The sequence below is a fragment of the Canis lupus genome, chromosome 1 (assembly GCF_011100685.1).
Source record: "Canis lupus familiaris isolate Mischka breed German Shepherd chromosome 1, alternate assembly UU_Cfam_GSD_1.0, whole genome shotgun sequence".
In the NCBI taxonomy this organism is placed as follows: Eukaryota; Metazoa; Chordata; class Mammalia; order Carnivora; family Canidae; genus Canis; species Canis lupus.
In genome coordinates this window covers 100,776,476-100,796,330 of record NC_049222.1, presented here as the reverse complement: position 1 = coordinate 100,796,330, position 19,855 = coordinate 100,776,476, and the positions used below count along the sequence as shown (strand labels likewise).

The 19,855-nt window shown below is 43.9% G+C and overlaps 1 protein-coding gene across 1 annotated transcript; it reads right to left on the bottom strand.

Moving 5' to 3' along the window:
• Positions 1-899: 899 nt before the first annotated feature.
• LOC119870872 (zinc finger protein 256-like) lies at positions 900-13,681 on the bottom strand. The gene is given in 4 exon segments (XM_038527463.1): positions 900-3,436; positions 3,438-5,587; positions 10,468-10,594; positions 13,289-13,681. Coding segments are annotated over 4 exon segments (2,406 nt in total). The 5' UTR covers positions 13,322-13,681; the 3' UTR covers positions 900-3,340.
• Between the last annotated feature and the right edge of the window lie 6,174 nt (positions 13,682-19,855).

Below are 19,855 nucleotides of genomic sequence, written 5' to 3'. Positions count from 1 at the left end.
GCAACTGTATTCAGGGCTTGGGGTTTTCTTTTAAACATGCCTTTGTTGCTTCAGTGTCTTATTTGTAAATGAAAAGGAAAATTGCTGTAACTCACATACAAGAAAATAGGCAACTGATGTTTTTTTGTTTTTTTTATTTATTTATTTTATTTTATTTATGATAGTCATACAGAGAGAGAGAGAGAGGCAGAGACATAGGCAGAGGGAGAAGCAGGCTCCATGCACCGGGAGCCTGACATGGGATTCGATCCTGGGTCTCCAGGATCGCGCCCTGGGCCAAAGGCAGGCGCCAAACCGCTGCGCCACCCAGGGATCCCAGGCAACTGATGTTAATGGAAAAGAAATACATAAGATTTATAATTGGCAAGTAAAACAAAAGATGCTCAAAATCATGAATCCTTCAGGAAATGCAATAAAAACTACACTAAGGGGACACCTGGGTGGTTAAGCAGTTGAAAGTCTGCCTTCAGCTCAGGGAATGATCCTGGGGTCCAGGATCAAGTCCTACATGGGGCTCCCTGCAGGGAGCCTGCTTCTCCCTCTGCCTATGTCTCTGCCTCTCTCTCTCATGAATAAATAAATAAAAATCTTTAAAAAAATAAAACTACACTGAGATTATACTTCACACTTATTACATGAGCTGAAATTAAAGAATGGTCATATCAAGTGTTGGCAGGTATGTAGAAGATACGGACTTCCATCCACTGTTGATGTGAATGCAAAAGCAAACAATCGTTTTTTTTTGTTTGTTTGTTTGTTTTTTGTTTTGGCAAACAATCATTTTGATCACAGTATAGCAGTTTCTTCAAAAGTTAGTATTCATCTACCACGTGACTCAGATATTGAACATTACTGACAAAAATAAAAACAGCATGTCTGTATGAAAGTACTGACACAAATGTTTGTTGAGTGCTTTATTTTCAATAGGCAAATCTAGAAATAACCTAAAAGCCCATAAAAAGGATGAATAAAGTAACAGCAGCATACCCAAACATAAGAATGTTAGAAAAGTGAGCTACTCATAATATCATTGATGAAAGTCAAAGTAATTATAAAACACAAAGGAAATCAGGAAAAAAAAAAGAGTAAACAGTTTGATTCCAAACACATAAATAAAAAATGTGATGGCTTCCATTGCAAAACAAAGTACAATGGTTACCAAGAGGTGGGTAGCGTAAGGAGAGATTGTAATAGGGCAGGAGGTAAATATAACATGACATATATAGTCATTATCAAGGTTATGATGGTTTTCAGAGATTCATATGCTTGTCAAAACTTATCAAATTGTACATTTTTAAACACGCAGTTTATTAGCATCTGTAAATTAAACCTTTATAGTTTTAAAAATTGGCTCAAAAATATGTTTGGCAACCCTATACTGACAGTCCCACCTGTTCCCATGTCCTCTAGGCGTCAGTCTTACCTCGGTGTCTGCAAATACCGGGAGCAGTGAAGGACATTTCCACCAGAGCCAACAGGAACAGTGCCTGGGTCTTAAGAGCCACATCAAAAAACTACAGATTCCTCCACCCCTTTTATTTTTATTTATTTATTTTTAAAGATTTTATTTATTCATGAGACACACAGAGACTGAGAGGCAAAGGGGGAAACAGGCTCCATGCAGGGAGCCCGATGTGGGGACTCGATCCTGGGTCTCCAGGATCATACCCTGAACCACTGAGTCACCCAGGCGCCCCCTCCACCCCCTTTAATATCTTGTTTTCCTCTCTGTGCAGTAATGGCTTTGAAGTGGTAAACAATGAGGGGGGTAAAGGAATCAATAGCTTTCAATTATTTTATCTGACAATGACTTCAGCTACATAAGAAAGGCACACCTGTACCTCCTAAGATTTGTGCACACACTAATCCTGCAGAGTCACTGTCACAGAAACTTGTCCGGATGCACTTTTAGAAGAGGCACACTGCATCCAGTTGGCTGCAGTCTCCTCCATTTCCTATTAAGCCAGTGTTTCTGTACCAGTTACAGTTTCCCCCTGCCCCCTGTGGTCTTAGAACCAGTGACCCTAGCCTAGTGAACTGTGGACATCAGAGCACAGAGCTGTTTGTAGACATGGGAAGATACCACCTCAATGGTGCTGACATCCCCTGTGAGATCTCTTTTGAGTACGGGGAAAAATTCATGCTGCTTGCAGAAGCATCTGAGGGTCTCACACCTGCCCCCTCCTTGGGGTCATCACTGAGGATCCTAAAATCACATGGTATCCAGGCCTCAAATGAAAACCAGAAAGCCCTGCATAGGAGGCTGTGGGGCAGCAATGCAAATTTAGTCAAAACTGGCAGGCTGCTTACTGAAACACCTGGCTGGCTCAGTCAGTAGAGCCTGTGATTCTTTTTTTTTTTTTTTTTAATATTTTATTTATTTATTCATGAGAGATCCAGAGAGAAAGAGGCAGAGACACAAGGCAGAGGGAGAAGCAGGCTCCATGCAGGGAGCCCAACGTGGGACTCGATCCCAGGACTTCAGGATCATGCCCTGGGCCAAAGGCAAGCACTAAACCGCTGAACCACCCAGGCTGCCTGAGCCTGTGATTCATGAAGTTTTGAGTTTGAGTCCCAAGTTGGACACAAAGTTTACTTAAAAAAACAAAAAACAAAGCAAAACAAACAAACAAACAAAAAAACCTGGCAAGCTGTTTTCTGCCTTCCTCCTCTCCCTCGACAGGCACAGATAATTGGAGATTCCTAAAAAGTTGAGCCTTTGATGACTGATGAGCCCACGTCTCTTTATAAATTAGCCTGTACAGTAAGTAGAACATTCAAAATCAAAAAGGACTTAAACAGTAAGGCCTTGATTACCATGTCGGCCAAATCAACGTGCAGCAGATAGTTCTCCGGTCTCTGACCTGGAAAAACTCATCACAAGTATCACATAAGACCAAGATATCCCTGAAAAACGTAGTCATTCTCTGTAAACTGCCAGCCAAACTCATGATATTCTCTGGATCATCACTGATTTAGGTCCATGCCTTGAAGGTATTCAAGGAAGAAGGAAAGCTGACCCCTAAGACCTTAGGTTACTGCTAATCTGCTGTAATTCATAAGAACAGAGGTCAGCCTGAGTACAAGGAGTACACTGGGGTGAGGACAGATGCGCACTGTGTGGACCTACCAGCTGGCAGAGGTGAAATAGTCACTGAACTGTCAGTTACATAAATTTAGAGGGATCTCTGGACAAGTTAGAAAATGCAACTTAGCCACATATACTTCCAACATAACTGAAATTGTAAGGAATATCCAACTGTAAAAGATTCAAATCAGGCAAATGCCTCCTCAGAGTTTCACCAGTGTCATTACACTGAATAAGGAAATTGCATATTCATTATACAATTATGCCTTTCTCTAGTGTGAACTTTCCAATGTTGAGAGAGGTTAGATTTTCCTCTAAACGATTTCCCACATTCACTGCACTCATAAGGCCGTTCTCCAGTGTGAACCCTGTGATGGTAACAGAGAGCAGTACGAGTGATAAAGGACTTCCCACATTCACTGCACTCATGTGGCCTTTCTCCAGTGTGAACTTTTTGATGATAATGGAAACTGGAACTATAGGTAAAGGATTTACCACATTCACTGCATTCGTAAGGCCTTTCTCTCTTATGAAGTCTCTGGTGTACTGAGAGGGAAGATGTTTGGATAAAGGACTTCCCACATTCACTGCATTCATGAGGCCTTTCTCCAGTATGAACTCTGTGATGATAATGGAGGGCAGTGCTACTGATAAAAGATTTTCCACACTCATTGCACTCATAAGGCCTTTCTCCTGTGTGAATTCTCTGATGATAATAGAAGCTGGAACTAAAAGTAAAAGATTTCCCACATTTGTCGCATTGGTAAGGGCTTCCACCATTATGAATTCTCTGATGTATTGAGAGGGAATGTTTTTGCCTAAAGGATTTCCCACATTCACTGCACTGATAAGGCCTTTCTCCTGTGTGACCTCTCTGATGATACCTGAGGGAAGACCCAGAAGTAAAAGATTTCCCACATTCACTACACTCATAAGGCCTTTCTCCTCTGTGAGATCTCTGATGATAAGTGAGGGCAGAGCTAGAGGTAAAAGATTTTCCACATTCATTGCACTCAAAAGGTTTTTCTCCAGAATGAACTCTGTTATGATACTGGAGTTCATACCTACAAATAAAAGATTTCCCACATTCATTACACTCATAAAATCTTTCACTTGAATGAACTTTGAGGTGCATATTGAGGCTATTTCTTCGGGTAAAGGACTTGCCACATTCACTGCACTCATGAGGCCTCTCTCCAGTGTGAACTCTGCGATGATATCGAAGAGCACTATGAGTGCTGAAAGATTTCCCACAGTCACTGCACTCATGAGGCCTTTCTCCAGTGTGAATTCTCTGATGATAATGGAGGGCAGTGCTACTGATAAAAGATTTTCCACACTCACTGCACTCATAAGGCCTTTCTCCTGTGTGAATTCTCTGATGATAATGGAAACTGGAACTACAAGAAAAAGATTTCCCACATTTGTTGCATTTATAAGGGCTTCCTCTACTATGAATTTTCTGGTGTATTGAGAGGGAATATTTTTGTCTAAAGGATTTCCCACATTCACTGCACTCATAAGGCCTTTCTCCCGTGTGACCTCTCTGATGGTACCTGAGGGAAGACCCAGAAGTAAAAGACTTCCCACATTCATTGCACTCATAAGGTCTTTCTCCTCTGTGAGATCTCTGATGATAACTGAGGGCAGAGCTAGAGGTAAAAGATTTTCCACATTCACTACACTCATAAGGTTTTTCTCCAGAATGACTTCTATGATGATACTGGAGTTCATACCTACAAATAAAAGATTTCCCACATTCATTACACTTATAAGGCCTTTCACCTGAGTGAACCTTTAGGTGCACATTGAGGCTATGTCTTCGGGTAAAGGACTTGCCACACTCACTGCACTCATAAGGCCTCTCTCCAGTGTGAACTCTCTGGTGATAATGGAGAGCAGTATGAGTGCTAAAAGACTTCCCACAGTCACTGCACATAAAGCACTGTCTTCCAAGGTGAACACCCTGGTCCTGAATATGTGAATGTTGGGGACCAAAGGCATTCTTGCATTCTCCCCAAGGATAATGACTTTTTCTGCTTTGTAAAGTTGCTCTGCACTGGATGATTGTGTTTGGCTTCTCCCTACTCTCAGTGGCCTCTTGCTGCAGATGCCCCGAGCCAGACAGAAAATCTTTCTGAACTTCCCCACAGGTAAAGGACTTTCCAGAATTGTGGAGTCCCCAGCTCTTCACAACAGAGACCCTGTCTACACGGTTTCTGAATGGTTTTTCAGCCACGTGCTGCTCCTGCTGCTGTTTAAACCGTATACTAAAATAAAATCGTTTCCCACATGCCCCACACCTTAACAGTTTTTGGCTGTTTTCTTTTCCTTGCTCCTCAGCCAAGTGGAAAATGTCTCTCAAGACAAGACTACACATCTCACAGGGGTGGGTCATCCGGGAAGTCAGAGCTATCCTGGGCGTCCTGGTCTGTGACACACCTCCAGAAGCACTCTGTTCAATGGGTGCCTCCACAGCCTCTGCTCCACAGCAGCAACCTGAACACAAAGAAATGCTGGTGAAATATGTGTTGACTATAGTGATGGGTAAGCCAATCACATACATGCCAGTCTTACCTGAGCATAAACGTATGGCATGGTTTTCTAGACACTGGAGATGGAATTCAGTTGAAGGAGTGACTGCTGTGTGTTACTGGGCCCTTAAGATCAAAGTATCATGGAGAGCTCACTAGAAGAATACAAAACTAAGGTATGACACCAGGAAGAGAGCCAGGGTCTACAACTTGTTCTCTGCCCACAGCTTCGTGTAGGCCCATTTTTGCTGCAGATATTTGGCTGAGTAGAAGGCTTTGGAAAATCCAATCACAAGAAATTTGCTACTGTTCAAGGTCAGTTCAGGGATTTGTTAACATCTCATGGCAAACTGGGCAAGTGTGAATGTTGGACTACACAGAAAGAGCAGTGAGAGAAAGGGGTGAGATGGAGGCCTGAGGAGCACCGATTACCCCTGCGCTGGAAGTCAAGGCATCACCAAAGAAACAGAACCCAGAAGTCCACAAACTGCCAACAGAGAAGAAAGAAAGCCAGAAATGGGGTGTGGCCATTGCCAACTACAGCAAACTCTGGTTGAACAAACAAAGGTACCCAGTATGATATGAACAGAGGCCTAATATCACCGGCTTTCCCAGCTGTGATTCGCCAGAAACAGGCCCTCTATGAGCCCACCTGGTCATGTCTGCAGCATACTCTGATACATGAAGGACTCCTCCCTGGAAGCCCTAGCTGAGGAACTACATGGTACCAGGAAGATAGAAATACTGTAGGACGGGGCCCCTGGGTGACTCAGTCAGTTGGGCATCTGATCTTTGATTGCAGCTCAGGTCTTGATCTCAGGGTCGTGAGTTTAAGCCCTGTGTTTGGCTCCATGCTGAGTGTGGAGCCTACTGAAAAGAAAAAAGAAAACAGAAAAGAAAAATACTGTAGGAGGGATCCCTGGGTGGCTCAGTGGTTTGGCGCCTGCCTTTGGCCCAAGGCCTGATCCTGGAGTCCTGGGATCGAGTCCCATATCGGCCTCCTGGCATGAAGCCTGCTTCTCCCTCTGCCTGTGTCTCTGCCTCTCTGTCTCTCTCCAATAAATAAAAAAAATAAAATCTTTTAAAAAATTAAAATTAATGCAATCCTTATCAAAATACCACCAGCATGTGTCACACAGCGAGAACAAACAATCCTAAAAATTTGTATGGAACCACAAAATTCCCTGAATAGCCAAAGCAATTCCGAAAAGAAAAAACAAAACTGGAGGGGTGCGTGGGTGGCTCAGAGGATGAGTGAGCGTTTGCCTTCAGCTCAGGGCATGATCCTGGATCCCAGGTCTGGGATTGAGCCCCACATTGGGGTGCCTGCAGGAAGTTGGCTTCTCCCTCTGCCTGTGTCTCTGCTTTTTCTCTGTGTCTCTCATAAATAAATAAATAAAATCTTTAAAAAAAAAAAAAAGAAAAAAGAAAAAACTGGAAGCATCACAATTCCGGATTTCAAGTTTTATTACAAAGCTGTAGTGATTAACATAGTATGGTACTGGCACAAAAACAGATAGATAGATCAATGGAACAGAAAAGAGAGCCCAGAAAGGGACCCTCAACTCTATAGTCAACTAATCTTCCACAAAAAAGGAAATATTATTCAAAGGGAAAAAAAGACAGTTTCTTCAACAAATGGTGCTGGGAAAACTGGATAGCAACATGGAAAAGAATGAAACTGGACCATTATTTTATACCATACATGAAAAAAAAATTAAAAAACAGATGAAAGATCTAAATGTGAAACAAGAAACCATCAAAATCCTAGAGAACATAGACAGAAACCTCTTTGACCGCAGCCATAGCAACTTATCAGACACGTTGCCAGAAATGAGGGAAGCAAAAGCAAAAATGAACTATTGAGACTTCATCCAGATAAAAGGTTCTGCATAGCAAAGGAAACAATCAACAAAACTAAAAGGCAGGCTACAGAATGGATGAAGATATTTGCAAACAACATATACGATAAAGGCTTACTATCCAAAATCTATAAAGAACTTAACAAACTCAACATCACAAAACAAATAATCCAGTTAAGAAATGGGCAGAAGACACGAATAGACATTTTTCCAAAGAAGACATCCAGATAGATGGCTAACAGATGTATGAAAAGATGCTTAACACTATTCCTATCAGGGAACTACAAATCAAAACCATGATGAGATATCATCTCACACCTGTGAGAATGGTTAAAATTAACAACACAGGAAACAAGCGTTGGTGAGGATGTGGAAAAAGGGGAACACTTTTGGACTGTTAATGAGAAATGCAAACTGGTACAGCCACTCTGGAGAACATTATGGAGGTTGCTCAAAAAGTTAACAGAACTACCCTACAAACCAACAATTATATTTATCCAAAGGATACAAAAACACAGATAAGAAGGCGTATATACACCCCGATGTGTACAGCAGCATTATCGACAAGAAGAGAACCATATGTCCACTGACTAATGAATGGATAAAGAAGATGTGGTATATTTATACAATGGAGTATTACTCAGCCTTCAAAAAGAATGAAATCTTGCCATTTGTAATGACATGGATGAAACTAGAGGTTATTAGGCTAAGTGAAATAAGTCAATCAAAGAAAGACAATATCATATGATCTCACTCATATCTGCAATTTAAGAAAACAAATGAACAAATGAGAAGGGGGAGTAGAAAAAGGAGAAAGAAAAAAAAAAAAGGGACGCCTGGGTGGTTGAGTGGTTGAGCGTCTGCCTTTGGCTCACAGCGTGATCCTGGGATCCAGGATTGAGTCCTGCATTGGGCTCCCTTTGGGGAGCCTGCTACTCCCCTCTACCTGTGTCTCTGCCCACCCCCCCTCTGTGTCTCTCATGAATAAATAAATCTTAAAAAAAAAAAAAAAGAAAAGAAAAAGAAAAAGGATACAGAACAAACTAAGAGTTGATGGAGGGAAGAGGGTGGGGATGGGCCAGATAAGTGATGAATATTAAAGAGGGCACTTGTGATGAGCACTGGGAATTGCATGTAAGTGACAAATCATGGAATTCTACTCCAAAAACTATTACTATACTACATGTTAACTAAGTTTAAATTAAAAAAAAAAAAAAAAAAAAAAGCAAAAAACTACCACATGGTCCACCATTGTCATTTCTAGATATGTATGCCAAAGAAAATCAGTATCTCCACACACATACCCACTGCAGTATTATTCACAATAACCAATATGTGGAAATATCATTAACTGTGCCTGTGTGTTTAAAGTGACAAAGAACATTTAGTATACACACATACACAGGAATATTCAGTCATAAAAAAGAAAGCAAAATTTCCACTTGCCACAACATGGATGAACCTGAAAAATACTATGCTAAGTCAAATAAACCACACAGTAAAAGACAAGTATTGCACAGTATTACATATAAGGATACTCTTGAAAAAACAAACATACCCAAACTCACAAAAAAAGAAAACAGGATGCCAGAAGCTAGGACTGGTGGAAATGGGGAGATGGTGGTCAGGGATACACGCTTTCAATTAAAACATGAGTAAGTTCTAAGGACCGAATGTACAGCAGTTTGAATACAGTTCTTTTCTTTGTCTGTTTAAGATTTTATTTATTTATTCATGAGAGAGAGAGAGAGAGAGAAAGAGGCACAGAGACACAGGCAGAGGAAGAAGCAGGCCCCCTGCGGAGAGCCCAACTGTGGGACTCATCCCAGGTATCCAGGATCACGCCCTAGGCTGAAGGCGGCGCTAAACTGCTGAGCCACCAGGGCTGCCTTGAATACAGTTGTTAATACTGTATTGTACACCTGAAATTTGGTAAGTGAGTAGATATTAAGCTTTCTCAACAATACTAAAAAAGGTAAATTTTTTTTAAGATTTATTTATTTATTCATGAGAGACACACACACACACACAGAGACAGAGACACAGGCATGGGAGAAGCAGGCTCCATGCAGAGAGCCTGATGTGGGACTTGATCCCAGGTCTCCAGAATCACGCCTTTGGCTGAAGGCAGCACTAAACCACTGAACCACCCGGGCTGCCAAAAAAAGTTATATCAAGTGATCAGTGTGTTGATTGCCTTAATTTAGGTAATAGTTTCATATTCTATAATAAATCATCATATAATACACCTCATTTATTTTTAAAGATTTTATTTATTTATTCATAAGAGACACAGAGAGAGGCAGAGACACAGGCAGAGGGAGAAGCAGGCTCCCCACAGGGAGCCCAGTGCGGGACATGATCCCTGAACGGAGATCACACCCGGCAGACGCCCAACTGCTGAGCCACCCAGGCATCCCAAATCATCATATAATATACTTTCAATAATATAATTTTATTTGTCAATCATTTCTCAAAAGTTGAAGGAAGGCGACCAGATGGAAGAAGAGATGTAAACACTACAGAAAGAACCATAGAGGACGCTCTTGAGAAGTAGCCCATGGTCCACTTAAGAAGTAAACATGCCAATGCCCGCAGTTTCAGGCACAGGCAGGCACAAGGAAATGTCACCTAAAACAAGGCATCAAAAGCCGGGCCACAGAAATGGCACGGATCTGAACACATGTACCCAGCTGGGCAGAGGACAAGCCAGGTGCAATCCATCAGCCTCACTGCAGGACTACTGACCTCCAATGTCACCCTCAGGGTTCAGTACACAGGGTACGGGGACTGCAGGGCAGAGGAAAGGGCACACCAACAACTCAGAGCTAGCCACAAAAGCAACTACCCAGAAAGCTGGGGAAGCAAGCAGTGCCCACAGGCCACACATGAGAAGGACAAACCATCCCCTGGAAAAGAGAGGAGGGGGATGTGGAATACAGAGTCTACTACTCCAGGTGAATGAGGACGGTGAAGGCCTTACCCAGTGAGGATATAAGTGTAAAGTTCTCCAGCATCACATGGTGGTACAGCCGTCTCTGAGCCTCATCCAGAAGTCTCCACTCCTTCCAGGAGAAGTACACGGCAATGTCCTCAAAGGTCACGCCACCCTGTCAGGAGAGCGACAGATGGAACCATGAAAATTCTCTCTCTCTCTGAAAACCCACAACCCAACCCCCACCCCCCCACAGCACCCCAGTCTCCCCTGCCACCTCAGCTCCCCACTGTAAGATAAATGCCAGGTCCTGGTGCCGCTAATGCTGCACTCCTCTCGCCTTCCCGTCAATCACTGTTCAGTCCTCAGTAGTAACAGACACGGGACACGTAGGTGCAATCTAAGCTCTGGGCGTGGCCTGCAAGGTCCCATCCTCCTGTCACGATATTCCCAATGCAGGCTCTCCAAGATTATGCCCTGAGACAGCCAGGTATGGGCCCTGCTTTACCAGAGAGTCCTCAATATCAGGACCCTGAGGTCCTTGGCTCACACTTCCTATCCATGTGCACATGATTCTGTAGACTGTACCTCTCTCCTGTCTTCAGACCCCACAGATGAACGCCCACGCCTTCCTGCCCCCACACCACACGATTCTCCCACCACTCACTCTTGTACTCGTCACAGGTCATCCAAAGGATGTTTGATGGCTCCACTACCACCCCAGGACTCTCATGGATCCCAACTGAGGGAAAGCCTCAGATGCTGCTGAGAAGCCCTCCTCAACCTGCCTGTAATCCTCCCTTCAATGACAGGCACTCACAAGCACATGTCAACTTAGGATACTCACAGACCCTCTTCTACTTCTGTGCTGCCCATGCTGTCCCTCAACCATCAGAACCCAGCACTGTCCACTGAACCGTTGTGAAGACCCCAGCACTAAAGGTCTCCCTGCCAGGCACAGTGAAGCAGCAATGATCACATCTGCCCAGACCTTATCCAGCAGCAAGACTTTGAAAGACCCCAAATATGGTAAAAGCTGATCCCAAAATTCTGGTGAAGCCCTACAAAACTGGTAAGATAGTAGCCCCTGTTTCCCAAACACTCGTAGGTTCAGCATTTGACTCTTGATCTCAGAGTCCAGAGGTCAAGTCTCATTTTGGGCTCCACAAGGGCATGGGGCCGCCTTAAATCAGACAGACAAACACAAAAACAAAAAAAACAAAACTCCCAGTTGTCCTCTGCTATCTCTTGTTCCATCCATCATCCCGTGGAAGGCTTGCCCATCTGACTGCCAGATCATTCTCTCTACCTTCACCTGTGTTCGCAATGCCCAGCAACTATACAAACTCACGCTGAACAACAGAACCACTCTTCAGCACAGTTTAGTAGGACCCGGTGACCTACTAATAGCACTGCCAATATTCTCTGCATTCCCTTCCTTTTTTTAAAAAAAGATTTTCTTTACTTATTCATGAGAGACACAGAGACAGAGACAGAGGCAGAGGCATAGGCAGAGGGAGAAGCAGACTCCACGCAGGGAGCCTGATGTGGGACTCCATCCCGGGACTCCAGGATCACACCCTGGGCCGAAGACAGGCGCTAAACCCCTGAGCCACCCAGGCGTCCCTGCATGCCCTTCCTAAATGGGACCCAATTCTCCCCCTGCTCCGCACAACAGCCATCACTTTGGGAAGCCTCCAATCTGCAACTTTCCCCCCAGTTTCCCAAAATGTCCTGTCCAGCTGCCCACTCCACACCATCACTCACACTTCCCTAAGACATCTAAGATGTTTAACCATGTCAAGACAAGTTAGGACACCCCAAGGGATAATCAACATACTGCCAACTTCCATCAGGTTCACGGGAGCTTCAATCCCTTCCGCTGCTATTCATAACGGAAAACCTCACTAAACTGGAGTCGGGAGGTTGCACTTCGGGGAGCTCTCAGGCACTACCAATGTGATCAACTGCAGGCCCAACAGAAAGCGATGGGATTGACCTTATATGGGACCCGACTTCACTACCTCAGACCCCAAAAAGACAGGCTTTCCTGATCACCGCACCCAAGATCTCAGCCAATGAGAAGCCGCAACTCCCAACTTACTCCTGTGGACTTGTAGTTTACAACAGCCTCCCCAACTTCCCCCCTTTCCCCTTAAAATAGACTACCTCTCTCTTGTTCTCCACACTGGCCCGCTATTTTGACTCAGCTGCTTTATTGGAAACCGCAGTTCTCTTTCGCTCCCACATCAATCCATTTTTGCGGGGAACTGGCACTTTTTAAGGTTCGCGTAACGAAGGCCCTGGGGTTTGCCCTGACTCCTCCCTTCCTTTTCTCACCTGCAACACCCACAATCGGCCTCGGCCCTTCTCAAGACATAGACCAGTCAACCGGTTCACCCACGTCCACTGGCCACGGAGTCCATCAACAATCCACCGACTGCTGCGAGTCCCTCCTCCTCGCTTACCCCCGCGGGGCGTGCCCTTCTCTGCGGCCAGATAAAGCCTATGTACACGCGGGTCGCCCCCCTCTCAGCACCGCCAAGACAGACGGCCCCGTCAGGCAGCGAGGGCGCAGGCTCACTGGCCGCGCGGCACCTGCTTTGACAGAAAGAATGGACCCGTGCAGCTCCCCGCTGCTGACGAACCCCCACCCCGCAGTCAGCCCCTGCCCGCCCCTCCCCTGCTGCCCGCTCCAGCAATACAGCCCGCAGGCGCTCACCCGCGGGGACCCCGCACACCGGCGCCTCCTTGTCCGGAACGCCGGGGCGGGGCCGGGACCGCAAGGCCAGGAGCAGGCGCCCCGCGCTCGGGCCTTAGGGGTCTGGGTGCGGGGAGCGCGGGGAGGGTCCGGGGGATGAGCGTTTACCTGCGCCGGGGTCCTGGGCGCGGCCGCAGCCATTGGACTCGGAGGCGGAGTGGGCCCGGCCCTCCGTGTGCCTGGCGAGGACAGTGGGTCCCTTTGCGTCTTCACGATTAGTCACCCCGACTCTGAGCCCGACCCCTGGGGGATAAACATACCCAACCAGAGGAAAAATATTTACAGGGAGATGAGGCCGGAAGCCCCGCCCCCTAGGATGGCGCCCGCCTAGAAACCCGGCATTGTGTTCCCTCATTGGCTCCTCGCTGCACCGTGCCCAGGCTCTTCCCGGTAGTGTGGTTTCCAGAGCTCAGGCAGCCTCCCGTAGGGGGTCCTACACCCAGGAGTACTGGAGCAGAGGTCACGTGGCATCCTGGGGCCTTTGGAAAGTGCTGCTCCTACCCAGAGGCACTGTCATCACTTCCTGTTAAGGGCGGAGAAAGGGGCGGCCTGGGTGGCTCAGCGGTTTAGTCCCTCTTTCTAGTCCAGGGCCTGATCCTGGAGAACCGGAGTCCCAGGTCAGCCTCCCTGCAGGGAGCCTACTTCTTCCTCTGCCTGTGTCTCTGCGCCCGCCCCCCCCCCCCCCCCCGCCCGCGTGTTTCTCATTAATAAGTAAATAAAAACTTTAAAGATAAATAAAGGCGGAGAAAGGTCATAATTTTAGACTCCAGGAAGTTCAGTCAGCTTCCAACACACTATTATTTTAGGTGCTCTCAAATCCTTTTACTTTGGTAAATTACATGTCATTTCGTACAGCACTCCAGATATATAATGAATGTACATAGTTGAAAGATGTTGCTCATCAATGCTTGTATCCCGAAATGTTAGTCAGTTTTGGAATTGGTTAGGACGAATACAAAATTACCTGTTTTTTTTTTTTTTTTTTAAGATTTTATTTATTTATTCATGAGAAACACAGAGAGGAGAGAGAGAGAGGCAGACACACCAGGCAGAGGGAGAAGCTGGCTTCATGCAGGGAGCCCGACGTGGGACTCGATCCCGGGTCTCCAGGATCAGGCCCTGGGCTGAAGGCGGCACTAAGCCGCCAAGCCACCCGGGCTGCCCTGTTTTTGTTTTTTTAAAATATTTTATTTATTCATGCGAGACAGAGAGAGAGGCAGAGACCTAGGAGAGGGAGAAGCAGGCCCCACACATAAACCGGATATAGGACTGGATCCTGGGCTCCGGGATCATGCCCTGAGCCAAAGGCTGATGCTCAACTGCCTAGCCACCCAGGCGTTCCACAAAAGCCCCTGTTTAAAATTAAGTCTAAGACATTGTTAAGGTCTTTAGGCTTTAGTCAGTGATTTGTGACTTGGGCAGCATCTCATCTAGCAAGTAGAGGGCAGCTCCAAAGCGCTACAGAAAGGGAAAGGTTTTTAAAGATAGGACCTAAATGTCATAAACAGAACAAAGGATGATGTCAGGTAAGATCACCTTATTGTGGGGACAAAAGAGTCTTATTAGGAGAGTCCCTCATATTTCTTTGGGGAATTGAGATGGCCCATCTATGTGGCAGAGTACCTTTTTGGTACTGACCAGAAAATCCCTTACTGAGCTTGGAACTAAATTTCTGAGGGAGTTTGAAAATGCATTGAGCTTTGGAATTACTCCCTGGTTTGGTGACATGGCCTAGCAGAAGTGACTCCATTTGGGGCCTGTGGTTTCCTTTTTCACACCCCATATAGTTTTCTGATATTGAAGAAGAGCAGGAATGTTAGGCCACCCTGAATGAAGTGGTCAGTGACAGGTTCGGCTTCTGGCTCCACACTAATCCTCTCTTGCCTGTATAGTGATTGTGTCCCATCTATTGAGGAACACTTTTATCCATATATTTCTTTTTTTTTTAAATTTTATTTATGTATTTGAGAGAAAGAGAGAAATAACACCAGCAGAGGGAGAGGGAGAAGGCTTTTTGCTAAGCAGAGAGCCTGATGAGGGACTGGGTCCCAGGACCCTGAGATCATGACCTGAGCCAAAGGCCGATACCCAATCAGCCAAGCCACCCACTAGCCCCTACCCATATATTTCTTACTCTATATTCTCAGGTATCCTCAATATCTTTTACAAATCTGACATCATCTCAAACACAAAGGAGCTTAAGTGATGCTGTTTTGGGTACAGAACAGATATTGTCATTTTCATTTGGAGCATGTGTGCAGAGACAATCTGAGCCCTGAAATAAAGGGTTATCTGAACCCAGTGATCTCATCTCCTTGCTGGGAATGATCCTTCTTTCTTCAGGCCCTAGCAGTACTGTTGCTTCAGTATTTGAAATTATATTGGAAAAACAGTGGTGAAATACCCATTTCAGCTATTTAGTGGAAGAATAGCTCTTAGAAAACCCATGTTCCATCTCCCTACACATCAGTAAAGGTTAAAAAAGAATGACAGCCTCAGAGAACTTTTAGAAGAAGGCTCTAAGAGTCTGAGAAGAGAGAGAATCAAACTAATAAAAAAAAAATGTGCTGGACTAATGTGTTTGGTTATTCTGAGGCTTTTATCTTAAAAACGTGATTTTTTTTTATTCCTGAAAACACTGAGAAATACTACTGTCAATCTTAAAAATAATAGCAGTTAATTTGCTAGTAAATTAAGCTTATTCAAGAATAACAGAGGAATTTCAACCTAGATAACCACACTATGGTAAATCACAAGCAAATCTGAAGAGACAAAGGTAAAGCCAGCTTTTATTAGGTCTTAGGAGATTTGAGAGGGTGTCTTTCAATAAAAGTCATTGAAGAACAAAATTTTGAGAGTGCGGCAGTGTTTCATTTACTGCATGTCATGGTTAGTACATCATTGCTGATTTAAGGACAGAGCATCCTTTTTGTTAAAAGCAGGATATTAAATTCGTACCACAAAGTATCCTCCCTTGTCAAGATTAAAATTGTATTCCTTTTTCCTCGTGATTATATATGTCACACCAGCATCCTCTTTTAGGGTCTCTTGACTCCACATTATCTGTGGTTTCCTTTACTAATTTTCACACCACTTTGGATAGAGACTTAAAGAGGAAATTTACAGTACCTGGGGTAGTTAAAATAAGGGGGAAGTTGAAATGTCGTATTTATTCACTGTTCTACCAAATGTGAATTGAACACATACTGGGTTTTCAGGAACTTTTGGTAGGTGTATGGGAAAAATGCAGGCATAAGACAAGCAGTCCTGCATTCATGTGGCATTTCTTAGGTTCAAGGAAAACAGAGGAAACCTGAAAGCAGAACTACTAAATTATGTTGCATGTTAGAATGTGGCAGGTGCAATGGAAACAAGGAGAGGTCATGATTTTGTCATACAAGGGGACTGGATGGAATACTACACTGGGCAGTGAGAAAGCTTTCCTTAATAAGAGCAGCACTGAGGGGCGCTGCCTGGCTCAGTTGATAGACCAACTTGATCTCAGGGTTGTAAGTTCAGAACCCACGTTGGGTATAGAGATTACTTAAAAATAAAATCTTTTAGGGCGCCAAGGTAGCCCAGTTGGTTAAGTTTCTGCCAATTGGCTCAGGTCATGATCCCAGGGTCCAGAATGGAGCCTCACATCAGGCTCCCTGCTGGGCAAAGAGTCTGCTTTTTCCTCTCCCTTTGCCCTTCCCCCTCTGCTAGTGCTCTATCTATGGCCATCTCTCTCAAATAAATAAAGTCTTTAAAAAATAAACAAGTAAATAAACAAAATCTTTTTAAAAAAATAAATAAAAGCACTACTGAGCAAGGGTGAGCCTTGTGTGTGTGTTTTTTTGTTTTTTTGTTTTTGTTTTTTTAAGGTAACTCTGTTAGGGGTCCCTGGGTGGCTCAGTCAGTTAAGCATCTGCCTTTGGCTCAGGTAGTGATCCCAGGGTCCTGGGATCAAGTCCTGCACCAGGTTCCCTGCTCAGCAGAGAGCCAGTTTCTCCCTCTCCTACTTCTCCTGCTTGTGCTCTATCAAATAAATAAATAAAATCTTTAAAAACAAAAATTAGCTCTGTTAAAAGATAAAGTGAGGTAAAATCATATTTCAAACAGCATGTTTGAGTATACAGCAAATGCAATTGGGCAGCATCAAACCAAACTAGAGAGAAGTCCATTGTAGACAAAAAGGGGAAACAAAGCAAAGAAGTTATAAGATTGGCTATAGCTTAAGGAATTGCCTCATTTAGGAAAGCCTAGTTGCTTGTTTGTGATTGGGTGTTCTTAGGTTTTGATTTCTTACCCTTAAGGCATTTACAATAATTTGCTTGAAGTTTCAGTTTGCTTATGTAGGTGTCTAGGGCATTGGAACTTCCTGCATCTAATGGCCTCCTTCTTGAGTTATGGTTTCAAGCCAAAGAAGTAGGTGGCTAGGTGGCTTCAGTGTGTGGCATTCTCAGCAGTGGAGATCCTGGAATCTCAGCCCTTTAATTCTTTAGCCTCCTCCACTCACTGCAGAGACACTCAGGAAATGTCCATTAGAAACCTTTGCTCTGGGGGTCACCTGGGTGGCGCAGTCAGTTAAGCAAGAAAAATCTCAGTACACAGGGACGCCTGGGTGGCTCAGTGGTTGAGCGTCTGCCTTCCGCTCAGGGTGTGATCCGGAGTTCCAGGATCAAGTCCCACATCGGGCTTCTTGCATGGAGCTTGCTTCTCCTCCTTCTGCCTATGTCTCTGCCTCTCTCTGTGTCTCTCATGAATAATAAATAAAATCTTAAAAAAAAATCTCAGTACACAATCTAATCATACACCTAAGGGAGCTAGGAAAAGAACAACGAATGAAGCCCTGAGCCAGGAGAAGGAGGGAAATAATAAAGATTAGAACAGAAATAAATGATATAGAAACTAAAAGAACATTAGAATAGGTCCTTGAAATGAGGATCTGGTTCTTTGAAAAAATTAATAAAATTGATAAACTGCTAGCCAGACTGTTCAAAAAGAAAAAGGAAAGGACCCAGGTAAGTAAAATCACAGTGAAAGAGGAGAAATAACAACCAGCACCACGGAAATACAAACAAGTATAACAGAATATTATGAAAATCTATATGACAACACATTGGACAATGTGGGAAAAAATGGATAAATTCCTACAGATATATAAACTACCAAAACTGAAACAGGAAGAAATAAAAAACTTGAACTGACCAATAACCAGCCAGGAAATTGAATCAGTAATCAAAAATCTCCCAACAAGCAAAAGTCTAGGGACAGATGGCTTCACAGAGGAGTTCTACCAAACATTGAACAAAGGGGTGAGGGATCCCTGGGTGGCGCAGCGGTTTAGCGCCTGCCTTTGGCCCAGGGCGCGATCCTGGAGACCCGGGATCGAATCCCACGTCAGGCTCCCGGTGCATGGAGCCTGCTTCTCCCTCTGCCTCTCTCTCTCTCTCTGTGACTATCATAAATAAATAAATAAATAAAAATTAAAAAAAGGGGTGATACCATTCTTCTCATATTATTCCAAAAAATAGAAATGGAAGGAAAACTTCCAAAATCATTCTATGAGGCCAGAATTACCCTGATTCCAAAACCAGACAAAGACTTCTCTAAAAAAGACAACTACAGGCCAATATCCCTGGTGCACATGAATATAAAAAATTTCAATAAAATACTAGCTAAGCAAACAGTACATTAAATGAATTACTTACCATGATCAATTGGGATTTATCCTAGACTTAAAGGGTGATTCAAAATTTGCAAATCAACCAATGTGATACACCACATTTGTAAAAGAAAGGATGAGAACCATATGATCCTCTCAATAGATGCAGAAAAAGCATCTGACAAAGTACAACATCTATTCATGATTAAAAAAAAAAAAAAACACTCGGGACACCTGGGTGGCTCAGTTGTTGAGCGTCTGCCTTTGGCTCAGGGCATGATCCCAGGGTTCTGGGATCGAGTCCCACATCAGGCCCCCTGCACGGAGTCTGCTTCTCCCTCTGCCTGTGTCTGCCTCTCTCTCTCTCATGAATAAATAAAATCTTTAAAAAAAAAAACTCAACAAAGTAGAGATAGAGGGAACGTACCTCAACATCATAAAGGCCATATATGAAAGACCCACAGCTAATATCATCCTCACTGGGGAAAAACTGAGAGCTCTTCCTCAATAGTCAGGAACAAGACAGGGAAGTTCACTCATACCACTGTTATTTAACACAGTCCTGGAAGTCCTAGCCTCAGCAATCAGACAACAAATGAAAATGAAAGCCATCCACAACTGGCAAGGAAGAAGTCACACATTCACTATTTGCAGATGACATGATATTCTGTATAGAAAACCCGAAAGACTCCACCAAAAAATTCCTAGAACTAATACATGAATTCAGTAAAGTCACAGGATAAAAAATCAACATACAGAAATCTGTTGCATTTTTATCCACCAATCATGAAGAAGCAGAAAGAGAAAAAAAATTGATGCCATTTACAATTGCACAAATGACCATAAGATACCTAGGAATAAACCTAACCAAAAAGGTAAAAGATCTGTACTCTGAAAACCATAAAACATTGATTAAAAAAATTGAAGATAACACAAAGAAATGGAAAAACATTCCATGTTCATGGATTAGAAGAACAAACATTGTTAAAATATCTATATTACCCAAAACATTCTATACATTTAAT